This window comes from Microtus pennsylvanicus, chromosome 6, assembly GCF_037038515.1.
Source record: "Microtus pennsylvanicus isolate mMicPen1 chromosome 6, mMicPen1.hap1, whole genome shotgun sequence".
NCBI lineage: Eukaryota > Metazoa > Chordata > Mammalia > Rodentia > Cricetidae > Microtus > Microtus pennsylvanicus.
Genome location: NC_134584.1, coordinates 9108562 through 9132120, shown reverse-complemented (window position 1 = coordinate 9132120; position 23559 = coordinate 9108562). Strand labels below are relative to the sequence as shown.

Sequence of the window (23559 nt, the reverse complement as noted above, 5' to 3'; positions counted from 1 at the left end):
CTGTTTGGGTTCCAAGCAGCTGTGGAGAGTCAGTCTGGTGCTCACCCCCAGATCCACAGCAAGACAATGTGTAAACGTGAGTCAAGATTTTGACAGAAATATTGGGCTCACAGGTCACTTCTGGTCCACATGTTCTGATTTCAGTCTTACTATGGCATTAAAAAAATCACATTGAGGGCTGGAGAGATGGCTCAGTGGTTAAGAGCATTGCCTGTTCTTCCAAAGGTCCTGAGTTCAATTCCTGGCAACCACATGGTGGCTCACAACCATCTGTAATGAGGTCTGGTGCCCTCTTCTGGCCTACATACAGACAGAATAGTGAATACATAATAAATAAATATTTTTTAAAAAATCACGTTGAGCTGTGTGGTGGCGGCATATCCCTTTAATCCCAGCACTTGGGAGGCAGAGGAAGGAGAGTCTCTGTGAGTTCGAGCACAGCCTCATCTACAACAGCTAGTTCCAGGTTAGGCCCCAAAACTACAGAGAAACCCTGTCTCAAAAACTACCCACCCCCACCCACCCCCCCCAAAAAAGAAAGAAAAAAAATCATGTTGAATTTTGTAGAAGCCCCTTTTCAAAATCTAATGGGATGATCATGTGGCATTTTTTTTCAGTTTATTTATATTGTAGATTACATTGACAAATTCTCCTATGTTGAACCGTTCCTCCATCTCTGGACTAAAGCCTGTTTGATCATGCTGGATGATTTTTTTATGTCTGTTGTTGATTCTGTTTGCCAGTGGTTAATTCAGAATTTCTGCATCAGTGTTCATGAGGGAAATTGGACTGTAATTCTCTTTGTTAGTAGAGTCTTTGCGTGGTTCAGGTATTAGGGTAACTGTAGACCTGTAAAAAGAATTTGGCAATGTTCCTTCTGATTCTATTATTTGGAACAATATGTGTGATATAAGTATTAGCTTTTCTTTAAAATTTTCGTAGAATTCTGTGGTTAAACTATCTGGCTCTGGGCTTTTTATTTATAATTGGAAAACTTTTGATGAAAGTTTCTCTTTCCTTGTGGGTTACAGGTCTATTTAAATTGTTTATCTGGTATTGATTTAATTTTGGCATGTTGTACCTGTTTGGCTGGGGACTTCAGCCCAGGCCCCCTGGCATCCATTTTGAAATGTTAGGTGGAAAGTTCCTTTTCAAAGCTCCCTCCCCTGGGAGTTGCCTCAGTCCAAACTCCACCTCTGAGAAAGACCAACAACAGTGATCTCTCCCCAGGGAGAAACTAGACCACTCCCACAGGCTATTTAAATTGCCCCTCAGGGAATGAACACGTGGTCATTCCCTCCCCAGTGGTCATTTTGGTTCTCTTTCCCCCTCTCTGTGTTTTCTCGGGGGCCACCCAGGAGTGCTAGCATCCATTAAACCTGGGTTTCTTTTAATTTGGTTTGATTTGGTCTGATTGGCTTATTGCATCATCAACGAGGCTTGTCAGTCAGTCAAAGAAAAGACTTAACAGCATATATATATATATTACTGTTATGCATGAGGGTGTAACATGACCTATATTCTTATAAGGTCATGTCATTGTCTGATTTTTTTAAAGACAAATTATTTCCTTAGTCATATATAAGTCATATATTGTCAAATGGTCATATGACAATCATTCCTCTTCAATTTGTAATATAACTTATTAGTTTTGGGGAAAGTCCATGTGTTTGTTAACTTGTTCTAACTTCCAGGTTCTCAGAGTGGTACTCAAAGGACTCTCTCAGTTGTCCTGGTCACTCAGAATGTGCTGACTCATTTGCCTAGAAAGATTATTCTTTCCGCCACCAGCATACAACAGGTTGCTAAGTGACTCGTGGCTTTTATCTCTACTGCGAGTCTTTCTCCCTTGGAGTCTCCCTGGCAACTCTGACTTTCTTCCCAGAGTTCCTTTCATCTAGAAGTCCAGGCTGTTGACTGTTTAGCTTTTTCTTAAACAAATCAGGAGGTGGCTTAGCAAAGACACATCTTCACAGTGTAGAAAAAGACCATTCCACAACACCTCTCCAGCACTAACCTCTCAGCCTGAAATGGGCCCCAGAATGACACACATTTAAGGTATTTATCCAGCCCGATATCTAGTGTTTCAGTTTTAACACATCTGACACTCTCTTGAAACTCACTATCCATCTTGTCGACCAGATAACAGCTCCTATTGCTGAAAGTTTGCCAGTAGGCAATTCGTTATCTCAGATACTGCTAACGATGAGGTCACAAGGATGATGCTTTACGAAGTGTGCAGTTACCTTCAAGGAGCCCAGAGCCAGATGTACAGACTGGAAACTGGGCTGCTTTGCTGTGCTCACAGCCTGTGGGGCCACAGGAGGCTCCCGAGCTGCAGCTGCCATGTTGGCAGTAGCTGAGCATCCACCCTCCTCTTCTTTGCCCTTCTAGGTATGCCAGGCCCAACCCACAGTGGCTATGGGGTGTGGGCCACTTTTTCTATGAAGGGGGGGCTCCTTAGCTGTGTGGCTGTCCAGCTAGAGAAGCCACATTCCTCTCTAATGCCCGCTCTTTCTAATGGGTCTTGAAGTCTGCTTCCTGTAACTGTGATAGGGCATTCCCTGCCCTTAAGATTCCTTTGTCCTGTGACTGTGGTCTGCCTGGGTTTCTGCTGTGACAAGCCTGGCTCCTCTTCTTTATGTTTCAACTTTACAAATATATAGAAATAACTGTTTTGGAACATTACTCATATTACACATATATGAACATAAGCTGTTGAACCTAGGGTTTAGGGTCACTGCATAAGCCCCAGCATGGGCATCTCTAAGGGTCCTCCTAATCTCCTGCCCCTGACTCTGAGACAGGGAAAAGGAGATCAACAAACAGCCTAAGAAGGCATTGTGTGATTAACAACAGCTAGCAGGCTGCCTAATTCCAACCAAGACTACCATTGTTTGTCTCCTGGTAAAAAGCTGTCTGCTAAAACACAGGTAACATATCTATTCCTTTTTCCAGCCTGGAGTATGTAGTTCCGGCATAAATGCATGAGACCTCACCTTTCCTGTGGAAGCAAGGTTGTACAGGGTAGAAATATTTAAAAGGTTCCCACCCTCACAACCATAAAAGGACATCCTCCAACCAGGAATTGAGTCCACTGGCTTCAGATGTGAGTGCAGGTAGGACCAGATGTTCACTAGGTGACTATATGGAGTCGAATCCTTGGCCACCCCTTGGCCCCTGAGAGCCTGCAGGAGCTGAAAGACCCCCATACTTGAAAGACCCCTATACTTGAAAGACCCCCGTGCCCACATACTATGTTAAACTCTGCTGAAAATTTATCTGGGCCCCCCGGGCTCAGCCGATGCTAAAACTGGATAATATGGGTTGCAGACTCACTGACTAGGCTAAGAAAAGAGAATACCCCACCCCCCAAGGCATTCTATCTAAATTTTCATCTTGCTGCAGAGTGCTATATCTAGCTTTGTGGTTTTTCGGGACTAAGGAGAGGGAAAACTCCACCCCCCAAGATATCCTGTCTAAACTGTCAACTCGCTGCAGGGTGGCTTTATGGTTTTTCAGGGAAATTCAAGAATAGACATGGGGCCGTCCCCAGGGTGAGCTAAGCCCTCCAATTTGAGAACCAATGAAATGCTGTTGCTAGGCAGCCTCTTATGTAACTCTTAAACCCCTCTAAATACATGATATGCCATCAGCCTGGGATGCTCAGTAACTTAATTGTAACTTAGTTGCTGCAGCATCCACAGGCGCCTGGTTCTTGGGTGGAGGACTCTTTGATAGCCACCTCTCTCTGAGGGTCTCTCAGAGCAAAACACTAAATGTCAGATGCAGTGCAGTCTACTATCTATAGGCTGTGGTTAGAGCCACAGACCAAAGGAGCCTCTGAGACCACAACAGCATTGACTATGGTGCTGCGGTGACTCCTGGAACCTCCCAAGTCAGCATCTCACACCTGTAATGACCTCACGTCGCTGGAACCAGGGTTCTCGTCTCTGCACTGTCTCTGCTATTTCAATCCTGGTTTATGCTTGGGGAACTGCATACCTCATTATAAATATCTTTGTACCCCATGTTGATTGCTTCTTTATTCTCAATTGTAAATAACCTGACAAAACTTGGTGTCCATGGGTATATTAATGGAAAATAATTTAAGAATAATAAATGTGTTTACTACACACACAGAGGAAAAGCTCTTTAGTTCTACAAAAGGTAATCACAAAATTAACAGAAAAATAGATGGGTGTCAAATGTGTACCAGTTGAAGTCACCCAGTCATATAAAGGAATGCACTGCCTTTTCTCCCTCATGTGATTAATCTGAACAGTAAATGTGTGTGTGTATGTGTGTGTGTGTGTGTGTGTGAGAGAGAGAGAGAGAGAGAGAGAGAGAGAGAGAGAGAGAGAGAGAGAGAGAGAGAGAAGACATACGTATATGATTACGGTGTGTAAAGAATACAGGTTATACAGGGGATGAGGAAGGATTGAAAGCAAATTAACGTGAGTTGTGAACGTGGGTTGTGACCGTGGACACTGGCAACTGATTTTCAGGTTCCACCTCTGCCGTGGATTTTACGTTTCATGGGGTACAAAGGCATAAAATACATTCAATTCAGTGCAGACAGTGTCAAATCCAATGTGAACGACCAGGTTCTGTTCTGAATGTCCATTCTAATTGTACAGAGTTCAGGATTTCTGTTGTACAAGAGACTTTCTCTTGGGCCACCAACCAGCTCCCAAATCATGGCAGGGGACTTAGTACTGATGGATGCTCGGCCTTCCCTTAGGCTTGTTTCTTGTTAGCTGTTATAACTTAACCTGTTTCTGCTCAAGTATATTTTGCCGCGGGGCTCTTTACCTCTATATTTTTCTGTATATATTAGTTCCGTGCTGTCTCCCTGGCTATCTACACACTCCCTGGCTTCTGACCCTTGCTTGTCCCTCTTTTTTCCCCTTGTTTTTTCCCCCTCTTCTCTAGCCTAGATTACTCCTTCTATTTATTCTCTCTGCTTGCCAGTCCCATCCATTCCTTTCCTGCCTAGCTATTGGCCATTCAACTTTTAATTAGACCAATCAGGTGCATTAGACAGACAAGGTAGAACAAATGCAACACATCTTAAAATTGTAAACAAAGGCAGCAGAAACAAATGTAACACACCTTTGCCTAGTTAAAATATTCTACAACATTGCAGTTTTCAGGTTTTGTTAACTTTCACATGTGAATTCTTTTACTTCCAAAATAATTGGGTTTTAAATTAAAGATAGACAAATAAGAAATTCCCGCTGAGATTCTGAGTCTCTGCTACACTATCTACTCCTGAGTGTGTCTGAATTCTCTATACTGTCTACTCGGGACAGTGTGAGCCTTTGCTGTATTCACTCCTGAGCTTGTGAGTCTCCACTACACTATCGACTCCTGAGAGTGTGTCTCTGTCTACTTCTCACATGAGCTGATCCTTGAGAAACTTTCCTCAGAGATGGTAGCTCTGAAAATACCATTCTCTTGTAGAACAAATGTATATCCATTAAGGCTATTTCCATCCATAAGGAAATCTCCCTCTGTGTTCTGAGAAAATTGATACCTAGGTCTGCAGAGACTCCAAGCAGGAAGAAAACCCTGACTCGCATACACGTAGCAAACCCAACCTTTGTTCTAGGTTTACTGCTGATCCTATCTTTAGACAATTTCTTTTTTAAAACAGAACCTTTCCACACAGCAGCCTTTGGTATTAACTGTGATAGAAATTGAAGGCAGAGGCACATTCCTCTGTGTTCTTTCTAAAGTGCCCGGGAAATTTACAATACATTAACAATAAACTACTTTTAACAAAAATCAATGGTAGAAAGTATATGATGAGTTGTAACTTTCTACTCCCCAAGTTCAGCTCACTGCTGCGCTGCTTTCCTAAGTTTAACAATGATGGATGAGCAGGAACTAAAGCACTTGTGATCACTGTGGATGGAGGAGGGAGGGGAGCGAGGTGGAGAGAACACTGTTCACAGTTCCTCTGTTGTACGCATGCTGGAGCCATGTGGAAGATACAAGGTGAATCTGGCCACTTTGCAGCTCTGCAAAGCCATCCATCTTTTCCACGAGGTTACACTGACACAGGGCTCCTTAGTCCTCAGCATCTGGGCTCTTCTGGGAGTCCTCTCACTTGATCCCTCATGATGCCTTCCCAGTAGGATGCTGACCCTATATATACTTTATGACAGCCAAATTCATGTGCTCTAATCACTGCTAAAACACGTCAAGTTTGGACATGTCCAGAACAAACAAACTTTATTTTTATTTTTTAAATATTTTTATGGTTTATTTAACTTTATTTCATGTGCATTGGTGTGAAGTGTCAGATCTTAGAGTTACAGACAGTTGTGAGCTGCCATGTGGGTGCTGGGAATTGAACCCGGGTCCTCTGGAAGAGCAGTCAGTGCCCTTAACCACTGAGCCATCTCTCCAGCCCCAACAAACAAACTTTAAAATGATATGAATTTTGGGAGAATTTAATACATGGATATTGCATGCATCTTCAAATCTCCACATTCCTCCACTTATCACTTCTATTAAAATCAGTTTCCTCTCATAACTTGGGGGTTGTTATTTCTTCTTTCCACTGAGTGCCCCCTCCATGTGTAGTGGTGTAGGACAGCCGAGTGGACCCTGGAAGCCTCCCACCTTGACTGTCTCCCTTAGGAGTCATCCATTACCAATAGCTCCTCCAATCAGATAGTGAGACACTTAGGCAGCTATGCTTGCTGGATGGCAAGGTTTATCTTGTGTAAGTGCTCTCCAGATAGTCATGGCCACAATATGTTCGTGCATAAAATGGTACTGACATTTCTAGCAATGTTTTACTGTTCTAGAAACATTTCAGTGTTTCTACTGTTACTCCAGACATCTACTGTACCTGCCTCTGACATTCTTTCTCCCTCTTCGCCCTGACTTTTGGCTTTAGATGTGTTCAAAAGACCTTCCTCACAATGTGTGACACAGATGTCACTTTCAGATTAGGGTCCTCCAAAAGTTAATATTCTCCATACATTGACCAGTTAGCACCTGTGTATACATCTATCACAGTATTTCCAGATGGTAGAGAGGTGCCTGACTGTGGGTATAAAGTTGGGAACTTGGGTTCATTTAGTTACTGTCCGCTCATTAGAATAATGGCATGAAATTCTCCCTAGGGCTTATCACCTAGCCAGGCACAAGTTTATCACAAATTAACATCACACCAGTTACCGTTTATGGAATGGGCTTTGTATCCAGTCAGAAAACGATTGGCTGCTCCACACCTTTCCTGCATCGTTGCTCTGTGGGCACTGCTGCTTTTGTCTGAGGCACAGCAGCAGCTGCACCTGATACTAAAGCTGCCTCAGCTGACGACTGCACCTCTGCAGCACCGCTGCTGCCTTGCGTCTGAGGTTTTAGACTGGAGGAGCCTTCATGCTCTCTCAGCTCTGTCTCTGTCCTTTATTTACCAGTGAGGATTCCAGAGCCAGACGCTGGGTGGACACCTGCTAGCTCAGAGAGGCAGAGCTTCTTACACACCAAGGGGTGTTACAGGAGCTCAGATGACTCCACTAGGAAAAACAACAGTAACTATGCCACAGCCCAGATCTCAGATTCCGGGTGACCAATGGACAAAGCTAGGACATGGGAAAGGTTTCATGGAGCATTTATGGTTACAGAAGATGGAGACTTATTAATAAAGGCAAGCTTTAAACACATTGCTTGAACAAACTGTTGTGAGCAAAGAAAAGTCTCTGCTGTTCTCTGATGACATTCTTAGCATTCATGCTCTTATAAGTTAGGCATTTGTGTTGTCATTGCAAATAATTAATGGATTCATTTAGGTTGGATAAGATTTGAATTGTTGACAAAGATTTCACGACACTTCTCACACTCGTGGAGTTTATAGTCAGAATGAATCATTGGACATGTTTCAAGGGTTGAAGAGGTATTTATTTCCAGTGAGAACTCTGACAATTTCCTCTTGGCATTTTCTTTTTTTTTTATTGCTTTATAAATAATACCATTCAAAATTTCCACCTCCTTCCCTCCTATTTCCCTCCTACTCACCCTCCTCACTCCCCCTCCAGTCCTAAGAGAAGGCAGGGTATCCTGCCTTGTGGGAAGTCCAAGGCCCTCCCCCCTCCATGCAGGCCTAGGAAGGTGAGCATCCAAACAGACTAGGATTGCAAAAAGCCAGTACATGCAGTAGAATCAAATCCCACTGCCATTATCATTGGCTTCTCAGTCTGTCCCCCTTGTCAGCCACATTCAGAGAATCTGGTTTGATCACATGAATATTTTGAATATCACCATAGAACCTCCATCCAGAGATGGATGGAGATAGAGACAGAGACCCACACTGGAGCACTGGACTGAGCTCCCAAGGTCCAGATGAAGAGCAGAAGGAGGGAGAAGATGAGCAAGAAGTCAGGACTGCAAGGGGTCACACTGAAACGGTGTGACTGATCTAATGGAAGCTCACCAAGGCTAGCTGGACTGGGACTGGAAGAGGTAAACTTTTAAAGACATTTGTAGGATTCTCTCCCGTATGAACATAAAGATCAACACACTATTTCCCACATTCCACACACTTCCATGAATTGTCTTCAGAGTGAATTTTTGCTTTTTATGTCACTAAGGTCTGAAGAGCAGCAAAAACATGTGTCACTCTTCACACTGCTAGGGTTTCTCTCCAGCATGAACTTTCCTGTGGTCACGAAGGGATGCACGATAAAGAAGGGCTTTGCGACATTCCTCACACTTGTATGGTTTCTCTCTAGTGTGAGTTCATTAATGCAACAGAAGATCTTTATAATGGGAATGCTGTTTGCCACATTCTACACTTATAGGGAATGCCTTCATAATGGACTTTTTTGATGTCGTCCAAGGGATAAAGATAACAGCTGTCACAGATTTCACACAGATTGTGTGCATGTGAGCCAAGGCAGTGAGATTATGTAGGAACTGGAGGAACTGTCTTTTAAGGACAATTCTTTTATTAAGTCTCTGAAGGGATGAAGAGGAGTAAAAACCTCTGCCACACTCTTCACACTTGTAGGGTTTCTTTCCAGTATGAACTGTCTTGTGTCTCAGAAGGGATGAGCGATAAGGAAAGGGTTTCTGACATACTTCACATTTGTATGATCTCTTTCTAGAAGGAACTTGTTGCTGTTTCTGCAGCCCTACAGAATAGTTAAATGCTCACCAATTCATCACACTTGTAGGGTATCTCTCTAGAATGAACCATTTGATGTCTCTTCAGTGCTCCCTTAGAGGACAATGATTTGCCACACTTGTCACACTTGTTGGGGCTGTCTTTGGAGTGAGTTACTCGATGTTCTCTAAGGTATGGAAATGAGGTAAAGGATTTGCCGCATTCTTCACACTTGTAGGGTTTCTCCCCAGAATGAATTCTTTGATGTTGTTTCAGCATTGAAGGATAGTAAAATGATCTGCCACAGTCTCCACACTTGTAGGTTTTTTCATCAGTATGATTTTTCTGATGTATAAAAAGTGATGAGCGAGTATTGAAGGCCTTGTGACATTCTTCACAGGTGAAGGGTTTTCCTCCTGTATGAAGCCTCTGGTGTATGGAAAGATTTCGATGAGAACTAAGGCCCTTACCACATTCTTCACACTTGTACCGTTTCTCCCTTTTGCGAATTCTCTGGCGGTGAATACATACTAAGTCACAAGCAGTAGCCTTGTTGTAAATGTTATAATCATTGGGTGTTTTCCCTGTTGAGCAAAAGTTGAGATATGAACAAAAGTAAGGAAATGTTCTTCATATTTCCCACTCTTATATTTTTAAAAGGAAATACTCATACAGTTTGAAGCATCAATGAGAAAGTATATATTTCAAAACATATAGGCACTGAGCATAAATGACAAAGTATTGGAGGAAGAAATAATGTATCCTTCCGCTAAAATCAGGGCACAACCAAATGGAACAGACATAATGGCATAGTGTTCAATGTTAAATAGCTAAGTGCATTGTAAGGGCATTTTACTAACAGAAATAAACCCATTAAAGAACAGAGATCTTCTGTGGCCAGACACCCATTTAAACTATAAAGCAGTCAAACCTGGAAAAGAGAAAGTTAAATGTGATTGTGTGAATGTGAGATTATAAACAACTACTGAGTCCTAAATATAGAGAGAGAATGAACATGGCACAGAAACAAACTTGTGTTTTCCAATGAAGTAGAAATTCAAAGCAGAGGTCGTATGTAGTTTTTAATCTTATATTATCCTTATATACTTTATCAATATGTGTTTTCCATCTACCAGTATACACAGAGAATGCATAACAGATGCTTATATTATAGATTATACACACCTCCAAATAATACCAAAGAAGATCAAATTGCAAAGTGAAGAAAAGAAATTTGAACCCACAAAGTTTAGAAAGCTTACTGGGAAATTATTAAACAGATACTCCCAGCTACAAACAGTTTAAATCCTTGAATATGCAGCCACTAAGGGCATAAATTTTATATCCTTATTACTTAGTGTATGATAAAGAAAAAAGTTAGAATATTTCTTCAAAGACAAAGAACTCTGGTGGGGTGACTTTCCTCAAGGTGAGTGTAGGCGACATGAAAGAAACTCACGCGTGAAGTTAGTTTCATCCCTAGATGTTTAAAAATGTGAGCAATTTTTCAAATGTGCAGAAAACAGTATGGAATCTGTTAGTGAATTACCCAAAGTGACTCAGTTTCCCCTGAGTTTTACACACCTGTTCCCCCAACTAAATCCTGCTGAGAAAATGTTCTCAGGCAGCCTCCCTGGCAACCGTGGAAGATCAACTGTTTTACATCACAAAGCAAATTGTTTGACTCAAAGGAACTAAAGGTTTTCCATTCAAATTGGTCCCTCCCTCCACCCCTGTGTCTAGTATGATGAAATTGTGGCTTTCTAAACCCAATTAAACTAGTGTTAGAGAGTGCTGGGACAACCAATATATTTCTGACACAAACCCAACCTTGTCCTTCTTGTCCTCCAATGAGGTAGGTTCAGGTTTTTGTTTTTTTTTTTTTTTTTTTTTTTGTGAGACAGGGTTTTTCTGTAGATTTGATGCCTGTCCTAAAACTCTCTCTGTAGACTACGTTGGTCTCAAACTCACAGCAATCTAATCGTCTCAGCCTCCTGAGTGCTGGGATTAATGATGTATGCCACCACCGCACTGGCGGCGTGGGTATTTTTTGTCTGGTCCAGATTCTGGTAAAACACCTGACAGCGACTCCTTCCCTGGGGTCTCCTTCTAAGAGTAAAGATGTTAACTGAAGAAGTAATGATAAAATCTTCAGTAAATCCATGTCTTTTGTCATCTCTGTGGAACAGAGAGTCGGTCACTCTCAAAGCTACTGGAGGCTGTGGGTTCTGCTGTCGTCCGGCCTGTGCTCCATGAGAGGTGCCAGCATCCTCTCTGAGGCTGCATTAGTTTCAGTACTAAGGGAACTCATTAGTACTGAAACTCTTCCTCTAGACCATGCTGGCCTCAAACTCACAGCGATCCACCAGTCTCTGCCCAGTAAGTGTGAAATTTTTTAACAAAGATGAATTACTTTCATTTATCAAGTCCTAATCTGATGAAAATCACTAATTTATTGCAAGCTGTTACAACAAAGGTAATTAAGAGAGAACAGTTAAGTGAGGAGATGAAATACACTTGGTGTGCCTAAAGTTGTCTTTCTATTCATGCTAAATACAGATGTACACATTCACACCATATACAAATCTAATTCATCAGCAGACACAATATTAGAGGGAGAATAAAATTTCTACCTTCCATTATACTGTCCTCTGTACATGCCAAGAAAGTCAAGCCTTGCTGTGGAAAATTATTTTAAGGTGTGTTATATTTGTTTGTAGTGGTATTTCATTTGTATTTCAATAAATAAAGCTTGCTGGAAGATCAGAAAAGTAAAACAGCCACACTGGCCAGCCTTACAGATCAGGCAGCAATGACACACACCTTTAACCCAGTAGCCACACTACGTTGCCGTAGAAACCAGGGAGTAGTGCTGCATGCCCTTAATCCCAGAACTAGAGGACTGTAAAACATGAGACAGCTCTCAGTCTCATTCCGAGATATTTGGGCTCAGGATCGCCATTGCAGACTGGCATAGATCTAAGTGCCAGTGGCTAGCTGTTTTGCTTTTCAGACCTTCATGGTGAAGCCTAATTTCTGTCTCTGAGTTTTTATTAATCGTGCTTCTTTTGTTTATGTGCCGGATCATTTGCTTAACAGTAAAGATGTGTTGCTTTTGTTTGTCCCATATTTGTTTAACTCTGTGAATCTGTGACTCTTTGCCTGTCTAAAACACCTGATGGTCTAATAAAGCTCTGAACAGCCAATAGCAAGGCAGGAAAAAGGATAGGAGAGGCTGGCAGGCAGAGAGAATAAAGAGGAGAAGAAATCTGGGGAGAACAAGGATGTCAGGGGCCAGTCACCCAGCTACCCAGCCAGACAGGGAGTAAGAGTGAAAGCAAGAAAGATAAAAGCCCAAAGGCAAAAGGTAGATGTGTTAATTTAAGAAAAGCTGGTTTGACAAGCCAAGTTCATGCCGCGCATCACAAAAGGCTGTGTGAGGTTTATTTGGGAGCTGGGTGGCGGAGCCTCCAAGAGAGTAAGGAACAAAAGAGCAAGAGTGAAAAGCAACAGACAACACTTCGGCGGCGTCCCAACATAGTGTCAGAAAAAAAGAAAATCCAACAACAAAGCCTAAAGCAGGTAACTAAAACAAAAGAGGGCTCAACTTTTTTTGCATAATAAAGAGTAATATTAAAATCAGATGTGGTTGAAGAAACTGGTAATTGGGCTGGAAGTGGTGACGCACACCTTTAATCCAGTACTCAGGAGCAGAAAGATCTTTGTGAGTTCAAGGCCAGCCTGATCTACGTAGCCAGGGCCGCACAGAGAAACCCTGTCTTGAAAACAGCAAACCCTGATTGCTTTTCGGGCTGGGGGGGGGGGCACTTAATTGGGGGAGGGGGAGGGTAATGGGAGGCGGTGGCGGGGAAGAGACAGAAATCTTTAATAAATACATAAATTAAAAAAAAAATCCAAAAAAAAAAAAAAGAAGAAGATAGCCCAGAGGAGCTCTGGTGAGGATCTAGTGAGGATGGTACCCCAGGAATCAGAGGCCTTGAACCAGACCAGTAAGTGAATCATTGCTATGCATGTGCCGAATGTGCCGATAAAGCTGACGGGACAAAGAGATATACAATGCCACCAGGATGAATGGAGAGGTGTTGGAGAGGCAGGAAAGAAGGGGAAGCAAAGAGATTTTTCTGTTGTTGTTTTGGTTTGTTTGGAGGGGGGTTGTTTTTTATTTTATTTTCTTGCTCACTTTGTTTTGTTTTCTTTTGTAAGGGGGCACAGCAGAGATGGGGGGATATGGAGGGACTGGGAGATGAGCAGAATTGGGGTGCATGATGTGAAACTTCCAAAGACTCAATAAAAAAGTTAATTTAAAAAAAAAAAAGAAAACAGCAAGGACAACAAGAGGAAAACACATGTCTCAGAGGTTTATGAGGGTTTAAGTCTCTTAACCTCTGTGTTTTCCCAACAGCGAGCTGTGCTTCTATTTACAGTGACTTTCAAGGTTTTCCTTTTTGTTGAGTTTCCATTGCCATGGAAGACTCATGGAAGGAGAAGCCAATATGTTGGTCAGACTGAGAGTCATTTATTTGCAGAGGTTGAGAGCAGACTCATGCCAGAAAGATCCTAAAGAATGGAGTATCATGTTTCAAGGCACATGGGAAAGCCTGTCTTTCTGCTGGATCTTTGGGTCTCAACTCTGCCCCTGAATCTGTCATTTTTACACACCTGGGTGCCCGGTGGCTGCTGCTTGTCTCTCCCCATCTGAAGGCTCTGGTCTTTGCTCCAGAAATGTCACCAGGTGTGGCTTAGAGACAGCAAGACCTGTTTGTAGTAAAAAGGGAACAAGAGTGAGTGTTCTTTTGGTTGGAATTGACATGGCATATAAAAAAAGATATTATGTAATAAATGTTTGCAGAATTTCAGTTCCTTAAATGTTTTCTAACAGGTTCATCATTACAATATGTAAAAATAAACCCACAACATTCAGATTCTATGTTTTATTTAATGGGAAAAAATTAATTCTGAATTGTGAAACATTTTAATTAACAAGAGTACTCAATGTCTCAGGCCATTGAATTTCTAGCAGTTTCACTCAAGTGAAGGAAACATATCCAACACAGAAAGGTTAAATGAAAAAGGAGAAAAACGGGGCTGGAGAGATGGCTCAGTGGTTAAGAGCATTGCCTGCTCTCCCAAAGGTCCTGAGTTCAATTGCCGGCAACCACATGGTGGCTCACAACCATCTGTAATGAGGTCTGTGCCCTCTTCTGGCCTGCAGACATACACACAGACAGAATATTGTATATATAATACATAATAAATAGTTAAAAAAGGAGAAAAGCAGTAAAATGATTCTTTTTTTAATTATTTATTTGTATTTTTTGTGTGCATTAGTCTTTGGCCTGCATATATACGTTTGAGTGTGTCAGATCTTAAAATTACAGACTGTAGATCTCTCAGTTGAATGCTGGGAATTGAATCCCAGTCCTCTAGAAGAGCAGCCAGAGCTCTTAACCACTGGCTCATCTCTTCAGCCCCGAAACTATTCTTTTTTTCTTTTTTTTTTTGGTTTTACTATTCTTAATACAGCAATCTCCCAAATTCTTCAGAAAACAAAGGATATGATTCCTGCTGTTGAGATGCTCCCAATAGATACTGTACAGATGGAGTAAGCTACATGTTGATGGTGAAATAAGAAGTCACTATAGAGGAGATGCTCACCCAGGAACTCAAGGTGGCTGTAATTCTCCAACATCACATCCCTGTACAGATTCCACTGAGCAGGCTCCAGACATTCCCTCTCTTCTGGAGAGAACTCGATGGCCACATCCCAGAAGGACAACATTTCCTGAAATAAAGATCAGTGAATGGTACCAGGCTTTAATTAAAGCCATTGATAATATAAATAAATACCGAGATGCATTGAGCTTGATAGTTCTCCTGTCAACTTGACACTAGCTGGGGTCATTTGAGGGGAACAAAACCTAATGGAGAAAATGCCTCTCTAAGACATTTCTATAGGAACTGTATTAAAGGGTCACAGCATTAGGAAAGGTAAGACTGCAGAACTACAGTGTTACAGAAAAGAGGAAAAAAATGCCGGGAGGTGGTGGCACACGCCTTTAATCTTAGCACTGTGAGTTCGAGGCCAGCCTGGTCTACAAGAGCTAGCTCCAGGACAGGCTCCAAAACTACAGAGAAACCCTGTCTCAAAAAACAACAAGAGGCCGGGCGATGGTGACATACACCTTTAATCCCAGCACTCGGGAGGCAGAGGCAGGCGGATCTCTGTGAGTTCGAGACCAGCCTGGTCTACAGAGCTAGTTCCCGGACAGGCTCCAAAACCACAGAGAAACCCTGTCTCGAAAAACCAAAAAAAAAAAAAACCCACAACAAGAAAGAAAGAAAGAAAGAAAGAAAGAAAGAAAGAAAGAAAGAAAGAAAGAAAAGGAGGAGGGAGGGAGGGAGGGAGGGAGGGAGGGAGGGAGGGAGGGAGGGAGGGAGAAAGCGCGGAGAAAGGCAAGAGCCCAGAGAAGATAAAGATGGAAACATTAACCTCCGAGAGAAACTGACCAGCTCCCCAAAGCAGAAGTAACTGTAAGGATCACTCACCATATTGCCCAGCACAGCTGCCACCATTCTACGTAGGGAAGCGTCTGCCATGTAGGACCTGCCATGGAAACATGAATTATGCAGTTACAGTTTTAGTCTCAAAATAAAAATCATATGCTTTGCTATACACATTAGATGTCTAGATGTATTTGCGGATTTTAATAGTCTGTCCATACATTGTTTCTGAGTCTTCTTAAAGCAATAGTGTATGGAGATTATCCAATACAGATTTGGGTCATGGACTCTCACAGATCTGACTTAATTCCATCTAGAGACCACAAAGGAGCTAACGGAACGCAGATAGGAAAAGAGGTGGCCATGCAACCAGACACACCTTTCATCTCAGAAATGTTGCTTCATTCCATAATGTCTATGGAGGACACTATAGCAGACACTCTTTTGTTTGTTTTGTTTTGTTTGAGACAGGATTTCTCTGCAGCTTTGGAGCCTGTCCTGGAACTAGCTCTTGTAGACCAGGCTGGCCTCAATCTCACAGAGATCTGCCTGCCTCTGCCTCCCAATTTCTGGGATTAAAGGCGTGTGCCTCCACCCACAGACACTTTTATAACCAGGATTGACAATGTAATAAAAACCTGTGCTGCTCAGTTATGTTCTTTGCATGTGTTTGCCCCTGTTCAAATCTTTTGCAATGTCTCTCTCCATGGCCTCTGGCATAATCATATAGATCGATCAGCACTCAGCACCTCCGCTCCAGGGTTTCCCAGAGATGACATGTCTAACTAACACAGCACGGTCATGCATGAGCTGTAAACACAGGTAACTCCTTCCCTCACACTGACACAGAGCACAGTGAAAGAAGCCTGGGAGGAAAGACACAGGACTGTCAGCAAGGGGAACTGGACTGGACCTGTGGAAGAGCAGGACCCACCGTTAGCAGTTTGCTTTACTGTTGGCTATGCAGTGCCCCATGTGGAGGACAGTGCAGGAAGTGGTTTTGTTCTGGCTCACTGTAAGAAGCATCTGCTCACAGAGGAACCTCTGCTGTAAGGACAGGGGAAGACATCCCAGCTGCAGCTGCAGAAAAAGACCCAGGAATATAACCACAGTAGCCGCATTAGCCAAGAAGTGCAGAAGGGAAATGAAGAAATAATGGAAGGAGCAAACTGGAAGAAACCTGAGAAAACCAGAAGAAAGCTGCATCAGGTCATGACAGCAGCTAACACAGATTAATATCCAGAAAGAATAAACATTCTGTGGCTGGAGAGATGGCTCAGCCTTTAAGAGCACTGGCTGCTCTTCCAGATGTTCTGAGTTCAATTCCCAGCAAGCATCTGGTGGCTCACTACCATACGTAATGAGGTCTGCTGCCCTCTTCTGGCCTGCGCACATATGTCCAGACAGAACACAGTATACAAATATATAAATAAATCTCAAAAAAAGGAATAAATATGTTACAAAATGAAGAAATATTCAAACAAGACAAAGTGAATACTCGCTCACAGGGTAAATGCAAATAAGTATGTAATCCCTAAAATCTAATGTCTTTAACTGAAATATCTTAGTGTAAGTTACACGTGAAACGTGTCAAGAGAAGTTAAGCACAAGGAGTTCTTAAGTCAGCAAAGTGCTGGCTGCATGGGTTTGTCACGGCGCTCAATGCAACTACATGAAAGGAACCATAAAGTATTCCATGTCCATAAAGTGTGTTCAAGGGTTTTCTATCTCAGACTCGGGTAGCCTAGGGTGGCCTTGAATTTGCTATGAAGCAGGGGAGGACCAGAGGGCCCTGCCTCCCCCTCACAAATGCAGAGATGACAGGGATGTGCCTCAGAGGAGACTGACGTTTCTTTTCTATCACAAGTCTGGTTACTAAAATCCCAGGAATACACACAGGTCTGGGAGTTCTCCTCACCTGCTGACCTGACACAAAAGCCTGGCACTGTAACACAAGGCCATGAGAGCTTTTCACCTGTTCCTAGGGACCCTGCTTCTGGACCAGCTCAACAAGCTCAAGGCCACATCAAGAAGTTGACACATGGGGCTGGAGGAATGGCTCAGTGGTTAAGAGCATTGCCTGCTCTTCCAAAGGTCGTGGGTTCAATTCCCAGCAACCACATGGTGGCTCACAACCATCTGTAGTGAGGTTTGGTGCCCTCTTCTGGCCTGCAGACACACACACACAGAATACTAAATAAATAAATAAATAAATAAATAAATAAATAGAAGTTGACACAACCATTGTGGGCCAAGCAGACATCCTGTCGTTTTCACAGTTAGTCCGCCTTACATTAGGGATGGGGGACCTTTCAAGGCTTTAAGAAAACGAGATGAGGCCTGGAGTCAGCTTCTCCAGTTCCTTCTTCCTGATGAGGGTCCCTCTGTGTGTGGGCTGTACGTGTGTTCTCTTACCCCTAGCCAAAACTTTTCTGCAGCAGCTAATTCTGGAAGATCTGCTGTGTTCCAGAATTTTCCACATGCGACCTGTTGGGGCCTCAGATTTTCCCTCTCTTAATTCTTTAACTGACAGAAAAAAATGGACACAATCAAGACCTCAAGACCGCTACACTAGGCCCGTTACCGAGTACAGGAGCAGTCAGACTCCCCGTGTACTCTTCAGAGACTGAGAAATCTCACAGCATCCATAACAGAATCGGTCAGATGTGAAGCAGGCTTCCCCACCAAAGCTGCTCAGTGAGCTCCCAGCTCCCCCTCAGGAGCAGGCAGTCAGCTGACCATCGTTAACCTGCAACCCTGGACCCAGCACTGTCATCTACTCCACGCTCCCAGGCTGCTCTTCTGTCCCAGAAGCCAAGGCTGACTCGGGCTGCACGCGGAGTCCTACTCAGGCCACAGTCCCTGTCGCCCTCACCCCAGCCCTGACCTGCAATCTCAGGCGTCCCAGCCAGTTGAGCCCAGTACCTCCAAGGCAGCTTCTCCCTGAACTTCTTCAGCCAGCCTAGGTCCGCTCCCTCCAAGACCGCTGGGCACCCTGCACAGTGCCTCAGGCAGCGCTGCACCCTCCACCAACCTCCAAGTCAGAGAGACGCAACAGGAATGTACGGGAGGCGGGACTCTCGCACAACTTTGAGGAAGACGCACGTGTGGAGATTAAAGCTGGAATGGGATTTCCTGGACGGCTTCTTGTGACGTCACAGTTTTAGGGATTACATTTCCCAGAAATCTGCGCGAAGAAATTTTAGGAACCTGGGTTTGGCGATTTCTTCCGTTGGATTTTTGCCCTCCCTGTGCAACAGTATCTCGCCTTTCAAATGAAGTTGCACTTCCACAAGGTAAAGACATTCATAGAAGTTGTAGGCTCTGTGCAAAGGAGCAGGACTGCCCATTTCGGAGTTAATCTATCTAACAATTACAGCAGTGCCGGGTGGTGGCGGTGCACGCCTTTAATCCCTGACTCGGGAGGCAGAGGCAGGCAGATCTCGTGAGTTTGAGGTCAGCCTGGTCAACAGAGTGAGTTCCAGGACAAGCTCCAAAGCTACAGAGAAAGCCTGTCTTAAAAAAAAAAGCAACTTCTTTATATGCTGTCTCACAGGAATTAAAAGCTCTTTTCTGTGGTTTTTCAATGGAGAATAGGAAGAATGTCAGCTCACCTCAGATCAGACAGGCACAGCAACAATTACACCTACTTCCCTATCTTCATGAAGCAATTAGTTTATAATTGTAGGGCCCAGCCAGGACAAGCTCAGTAGAGGCCGAAATCTTAGTAGTCTACACTAAGACAAACTGAGACTACCCAGGCACCACCCAGGTACCATCCAAAGGAAATTCGTAACATTCCAACCGTTGTAGATAGGATCACCTTCCAGCACACACAGCTTTTCACCAGGACACCCCTACACAAATGCCAGATAATCAGGGTTCCTTAACCTTAGAAATCCCTCGCCCCCACTTTACACGCTTACATACAGGACTCGGTCTCCTAGCTGGTTTTGCGGGGGGGGGGGGGGGGGGGGGGACTCCATGATCTGGGCATAACAATCACTGGGAGTGCAGACAGGAGTAGAGATGAGGAACAGGAACACAATCGGCTCAAGGCAGCAACTCAACAGTACTAAAACTCTGACTGTACTCAAGAGTGAGAACTCAGGAAAGTTGCATGACTTGCAGGCAGCTCCGCTGATGAGGGGTCTCCTCTCCTATAGTCCTTACTGTTTATATAGCCATTAGCAGCAAGGGTCTAGTGAATCATGCAAATAACTGTGAATTCCCCATGCCTATCATGTGTTCATTTCCCCAAGGGTAATGAGGCTCCCCTCCAGAATGAATTGTGTCTCTTCAGAGGAGATTGCTGTTGGTCAGATTGCGTACACAGTCCTGATGGGGGGAATGATGAATGCTTCTGTCTGTACTGCTTATACTGTCAAGGGCTGACATCCAAAGTATAGAGCCAGGGCATGTTTCCACGGGGTCTCCTGGCCTCAGTTATCGGCCACAGCAGCTCCCTAAGAGCCGTTAACAGAAGCTTGGCTCCTAAATGATTTCAGGTCTTATCAACTTACCAGTCAGTTTCAAACTGCCTCCTCCCCTACTATAGTCTCAGCCTGAGATGGCACCAACCCTGACAAACAAGTGCAAGGTGAGGAGACAGGAAGTGGGTCGCTTTCTAGTGCTCACGACCACCCCTGGTGGAGACAGGAAGTGGGTCGCTTTCTAGTGCTCACGACCACCCCTGGTGGAGACAGGAAGTGGGTCGCTTTCTAGTGCTCACGACCACCCCTGGTGGAGACAGGAAGTGGGTCGCTTTCTAGTGCTCACGACCACCCCTGGTGGAGACAGGAAGTGGGTCGCTTTCTAGTGCTCACGACCACCCCTGGTGGAGGCAGGAAGTGGGTCGCTTTCTAGTGCTCACGACCACCCCTGGTGGAGGCAGGAAGTGGGTCGCTTTCTAGTGCTCACGACCACCCCTGGTGGAGGCAGGAAGGGCCACCTGTGCTGGAGGCAGAAGCTGCAGTGTTGGCAAGCTTGGACCATCCTCTCTATACTTTTTTCCCTTCTGAGACCAGGGGCATCAGAAAGCCTATTTTACTAAGGGTTTCTATTGCTGTCAAGAGACACCATGACCACGGCATCTCTAATACATTTAATTGCTTGGCTTACAATTTCAGAGGCTTGGTCCCTTATCATGGTGTGTCATGGCAGTGTGCAGGCAGACAAGATGCTGGAGAGTTAGCTGAGAATTTTATATCTTGTGCAGACAAAAATAAGTAAATTGAGACACTGGGCATATCTTGAGCACAGGAGACCTCAAAGCCCACCACCACCGTGGCACACTTTCTCCAAAAAGTCCACACCTACAACAAAGCCACACCTCCTAATAGTGCCACTCACAATGATCTCACAGGGGCCAATTACATTCAAACATCACAAAACCTCACCAGCCAGGGAGGCCAGGGGCCAAGAAACTGCAGCCAGCGAATGTGGGGCCACCTTTTCAGTGCTAGAGTGTGGGTTACCTGTGTGGTTCTCATGGTAGAAAAGCTCTTCTGGGTCCTAATGCCAGCTTTTTCCACTAGGTCTCTAAGTGGGCTTCCTCTAGCTGAGATAGGATATTTATTCCCTTTGCCCCTGAGATTCCCTTGCTTTATGACTATGGTCTGCCTTGCTTTCTGTCCCAACAAGCCTGGCTACTCTTGGTTTTGTTCCAACTTTTCTAATATAGAAAACAATTGTCTTTTGGGCATGGGCAATATTACAAACCTATGAACGTATGCTGTCTTATCAAACTGAAAAAATTGATTCTGAAGCTAGGACCGGCATCCCTACATCAGACGCAGGCATGTGCATCTGTAAGGTCTAAATCTCCTGTCCCGAGTCAGTCCCCTGACACCGAGACAGGGAAGAAAAGATCAACCAGCAGCCAAGACAAAGATCATGTGTGTTTCAGAACACCCGGCAGGTACATATGTGGAGTGCAGGCTACTTACTCGCTTTCATCTCCTGGAATAAAGGTGTTTGTAGTAAAAGCAGGTAATACATAATGAGAGTAAGAGAGACCGTCTAAAATCTCTCAGTAACAATTCCAGCATTGTAGGTTACCAGGTCTCCCTCAGCAAACTTCTGTTAGATGCTGTTGAAAGACCTGGATAAATCCAGACCCTTCTAGCAGAAAAAGATAGAGCCAAAAATCTAAGCAGGGAAAAGAGAATCAGAAATTTAGATTAGCCGGTTCAGTGACTCTGCTTCAGGAACTAGCTGAAGATAAAGTTAGATTATAATCTTGAGAAACAGGGAGTAACCCCCTTGTGATTATCACTGGTATTTTCAGAATTTTCCAATGATGCCCTCCCTATCCCTTTTGGATTATTGTGTTATGGTTTCTTCCCTTTAATACCCCTTCTCCCGGCTACTTGGGGTCGAACTCTCTACCCCTGCATGGCAATAAGTTTCGCCCCAGTGCACTGGTTCCTGTCAAAAACCTTGTGTGATTGCAGCAAGGATGGTCTCTCATGAGTTCCTGGGGGGTCCTGTTATCCTGAGACTTGAGTGAGACTTTCCCCACTCCAGGGGTCTTTCACTATAGATTTATATTTAATAAGGATTCTGACAAATAACTCTATGTGCTGTATAAACCATAAAAACTGTATTGGAATCTGACAGCGCAAGAAAGTTAACAGCGTATACACAGGGAATGCACACTAATTACATCACCCTACCTGTGTAATTCGGGTTCTTTTATTAAAATAATACTGTACAGTAACTTCATAATGAAACAACTGCCATCTTCAGAACACCAGCTGTGCCCATTCAAAATAATCACATCTGGCCTCCCCCAATGTTTGCATGCTTCAGAAAGGAAAGATGCACAAATCATTGAAAAATAACCTGAGTATCCAATCATTCTTCCCAGCTTGGAATATGCAGCTGGCCCATAAATGCACGAGGCCTTAGGGTTTACTGTAGAAGCAAGGGTATACAGGGCACAAACACTAAAGAGTGCCGCCCGCCTATCCACTGGAGGAATTGAGTTTAGTGGCCTCAGATGTCAGTGCAGGTGGGGCTGCTCTCTAAGCACCCAGGTGACTGTGGAGGCCCCAGAATGTGAGCCTATTTCCACCTTGAAGGCCAGAGGGTTTTAGCTTGTTCAAAGTTGTTGACAAGTGTGCCCACACGCCCTGACAGAGGGCGTGATTACTTGGTGTTTAGATGTCCTAGACAGTAGGCTGTGTACAGGTAGATCCTCTCCACCCTGACCAAAGGTCAGAGGAATCAAGTATACTTCTACTCCTTCTTTTTTTTTTTCAAGACAGGGTTTCTCTGTGGCTTTGGAGCCTGTCCTGGAACGAGCTCTGTAGACCAGGCTGGTCTCGAACTCACAGAGATCCGCCTGCCTCTGCCTCCCGAGTGCTGGGATTAAAGGCGTGCACCACCACCGCCCTGCTCTTTTTTTTTTTTTTTTAGATTTAGATTTTAGATTTTTAGATTTTTTTTAGCTTGTATGCCAGAAGAGGGCACCAGATCTCATTACAGATGTTTGTGAGCCACCATGTGGTTGCTGGGAATTGAACTCAGGACCTCTGGAAGAGCAGTCAGTGCTCTTAACCACGGAGTCATCTCTCCAGCCCCCTGGAACGAGCTCTTGTAGACCAGGCTGGCCTTGAACTCACAGATATTCACCCACGTCTGCCTCCCTCCCAAGTGGGATTAAAGGCGTGCTTAGCCACCGCCACCACCCTGTTCATTCTTTTGAATTAATTGGTTTGACCTAGGGAGTAACTGCCTTCAGGATTCTTAGTCTAGGGTGGGTTCACTGCCTAAACAACAGAATGCTTTTCTCATGAATTAATTGGTGTTGAGTTAGGGAAATATTGTAAAATTCTTTGTAATATTCTTTATCACTAGGACTTCTCTGCAGTGTGAACGCTCAGGTGTGGGAGAGAGAGTGGACGCAT

General features: G+C 44.0%; 2 protein-coding genes across 2 annotated transcripts in view; one reads left to right on the top strand and one right to left on the bottom strand.

The window, feature by feature from the left end:
- LOC142851751 (uncharacterized) overlaps positions 1 to 23559 on the top strand; it is a 143524-nt gene that overhangs the window by 89201 nt on the left and 30764 nt on the right. The window lies entirely within an intron of this gene.
- On the bottom strand, positions 7225 to 14997 carry LOC142852668 (uncharacterized). The gene is made up of 5 exons (XM_075977750.1): positions 14801 to 14997; positions 13805 to 13900; positions 9259 to 9708; positions 9003 to 9058; positions 7225 to 7374 (listed from the first exon to the last, which is right to left on the bottom strand). The coding sequence occupies exons 1-5, from the start codon at positions 14922 to 14924 to the stop codon at positions 7225 to 7227; spliced, it is 876 nt and encodes a 291-aa protein (XP_075833865.1). The 5' UTR covers positions 14925 to 14997.

What these genes read in the sequence shown, in the direction of transcription:
- LOC142852668 (XM_075977750.1), bottom strand. Translation starts at nt 14,924, where the DNA reads ATGTTGTCCTTCTGGGATGTGGCCATCGAGTTCTCTCCAGAAGAGAGG. An exon ending in CAGCCACCTTGAGTTCCTGG is followed by an intron (nt 13,901 to 14,800) that starts GTGAGCATCTCC and finishes TACTACAAACAG; the next exon opens with GTCTTGCTGTCTCTAAGCCA. An exon ending in CAACAAGTGTGACAAGTGTG is followed by an intron (nt 9,059 to 9,258) that starts GCAAATCATTGT and finishes ATCCCTTCTGAG; the next exon opens with ACACAAGACAGTTCATACTG.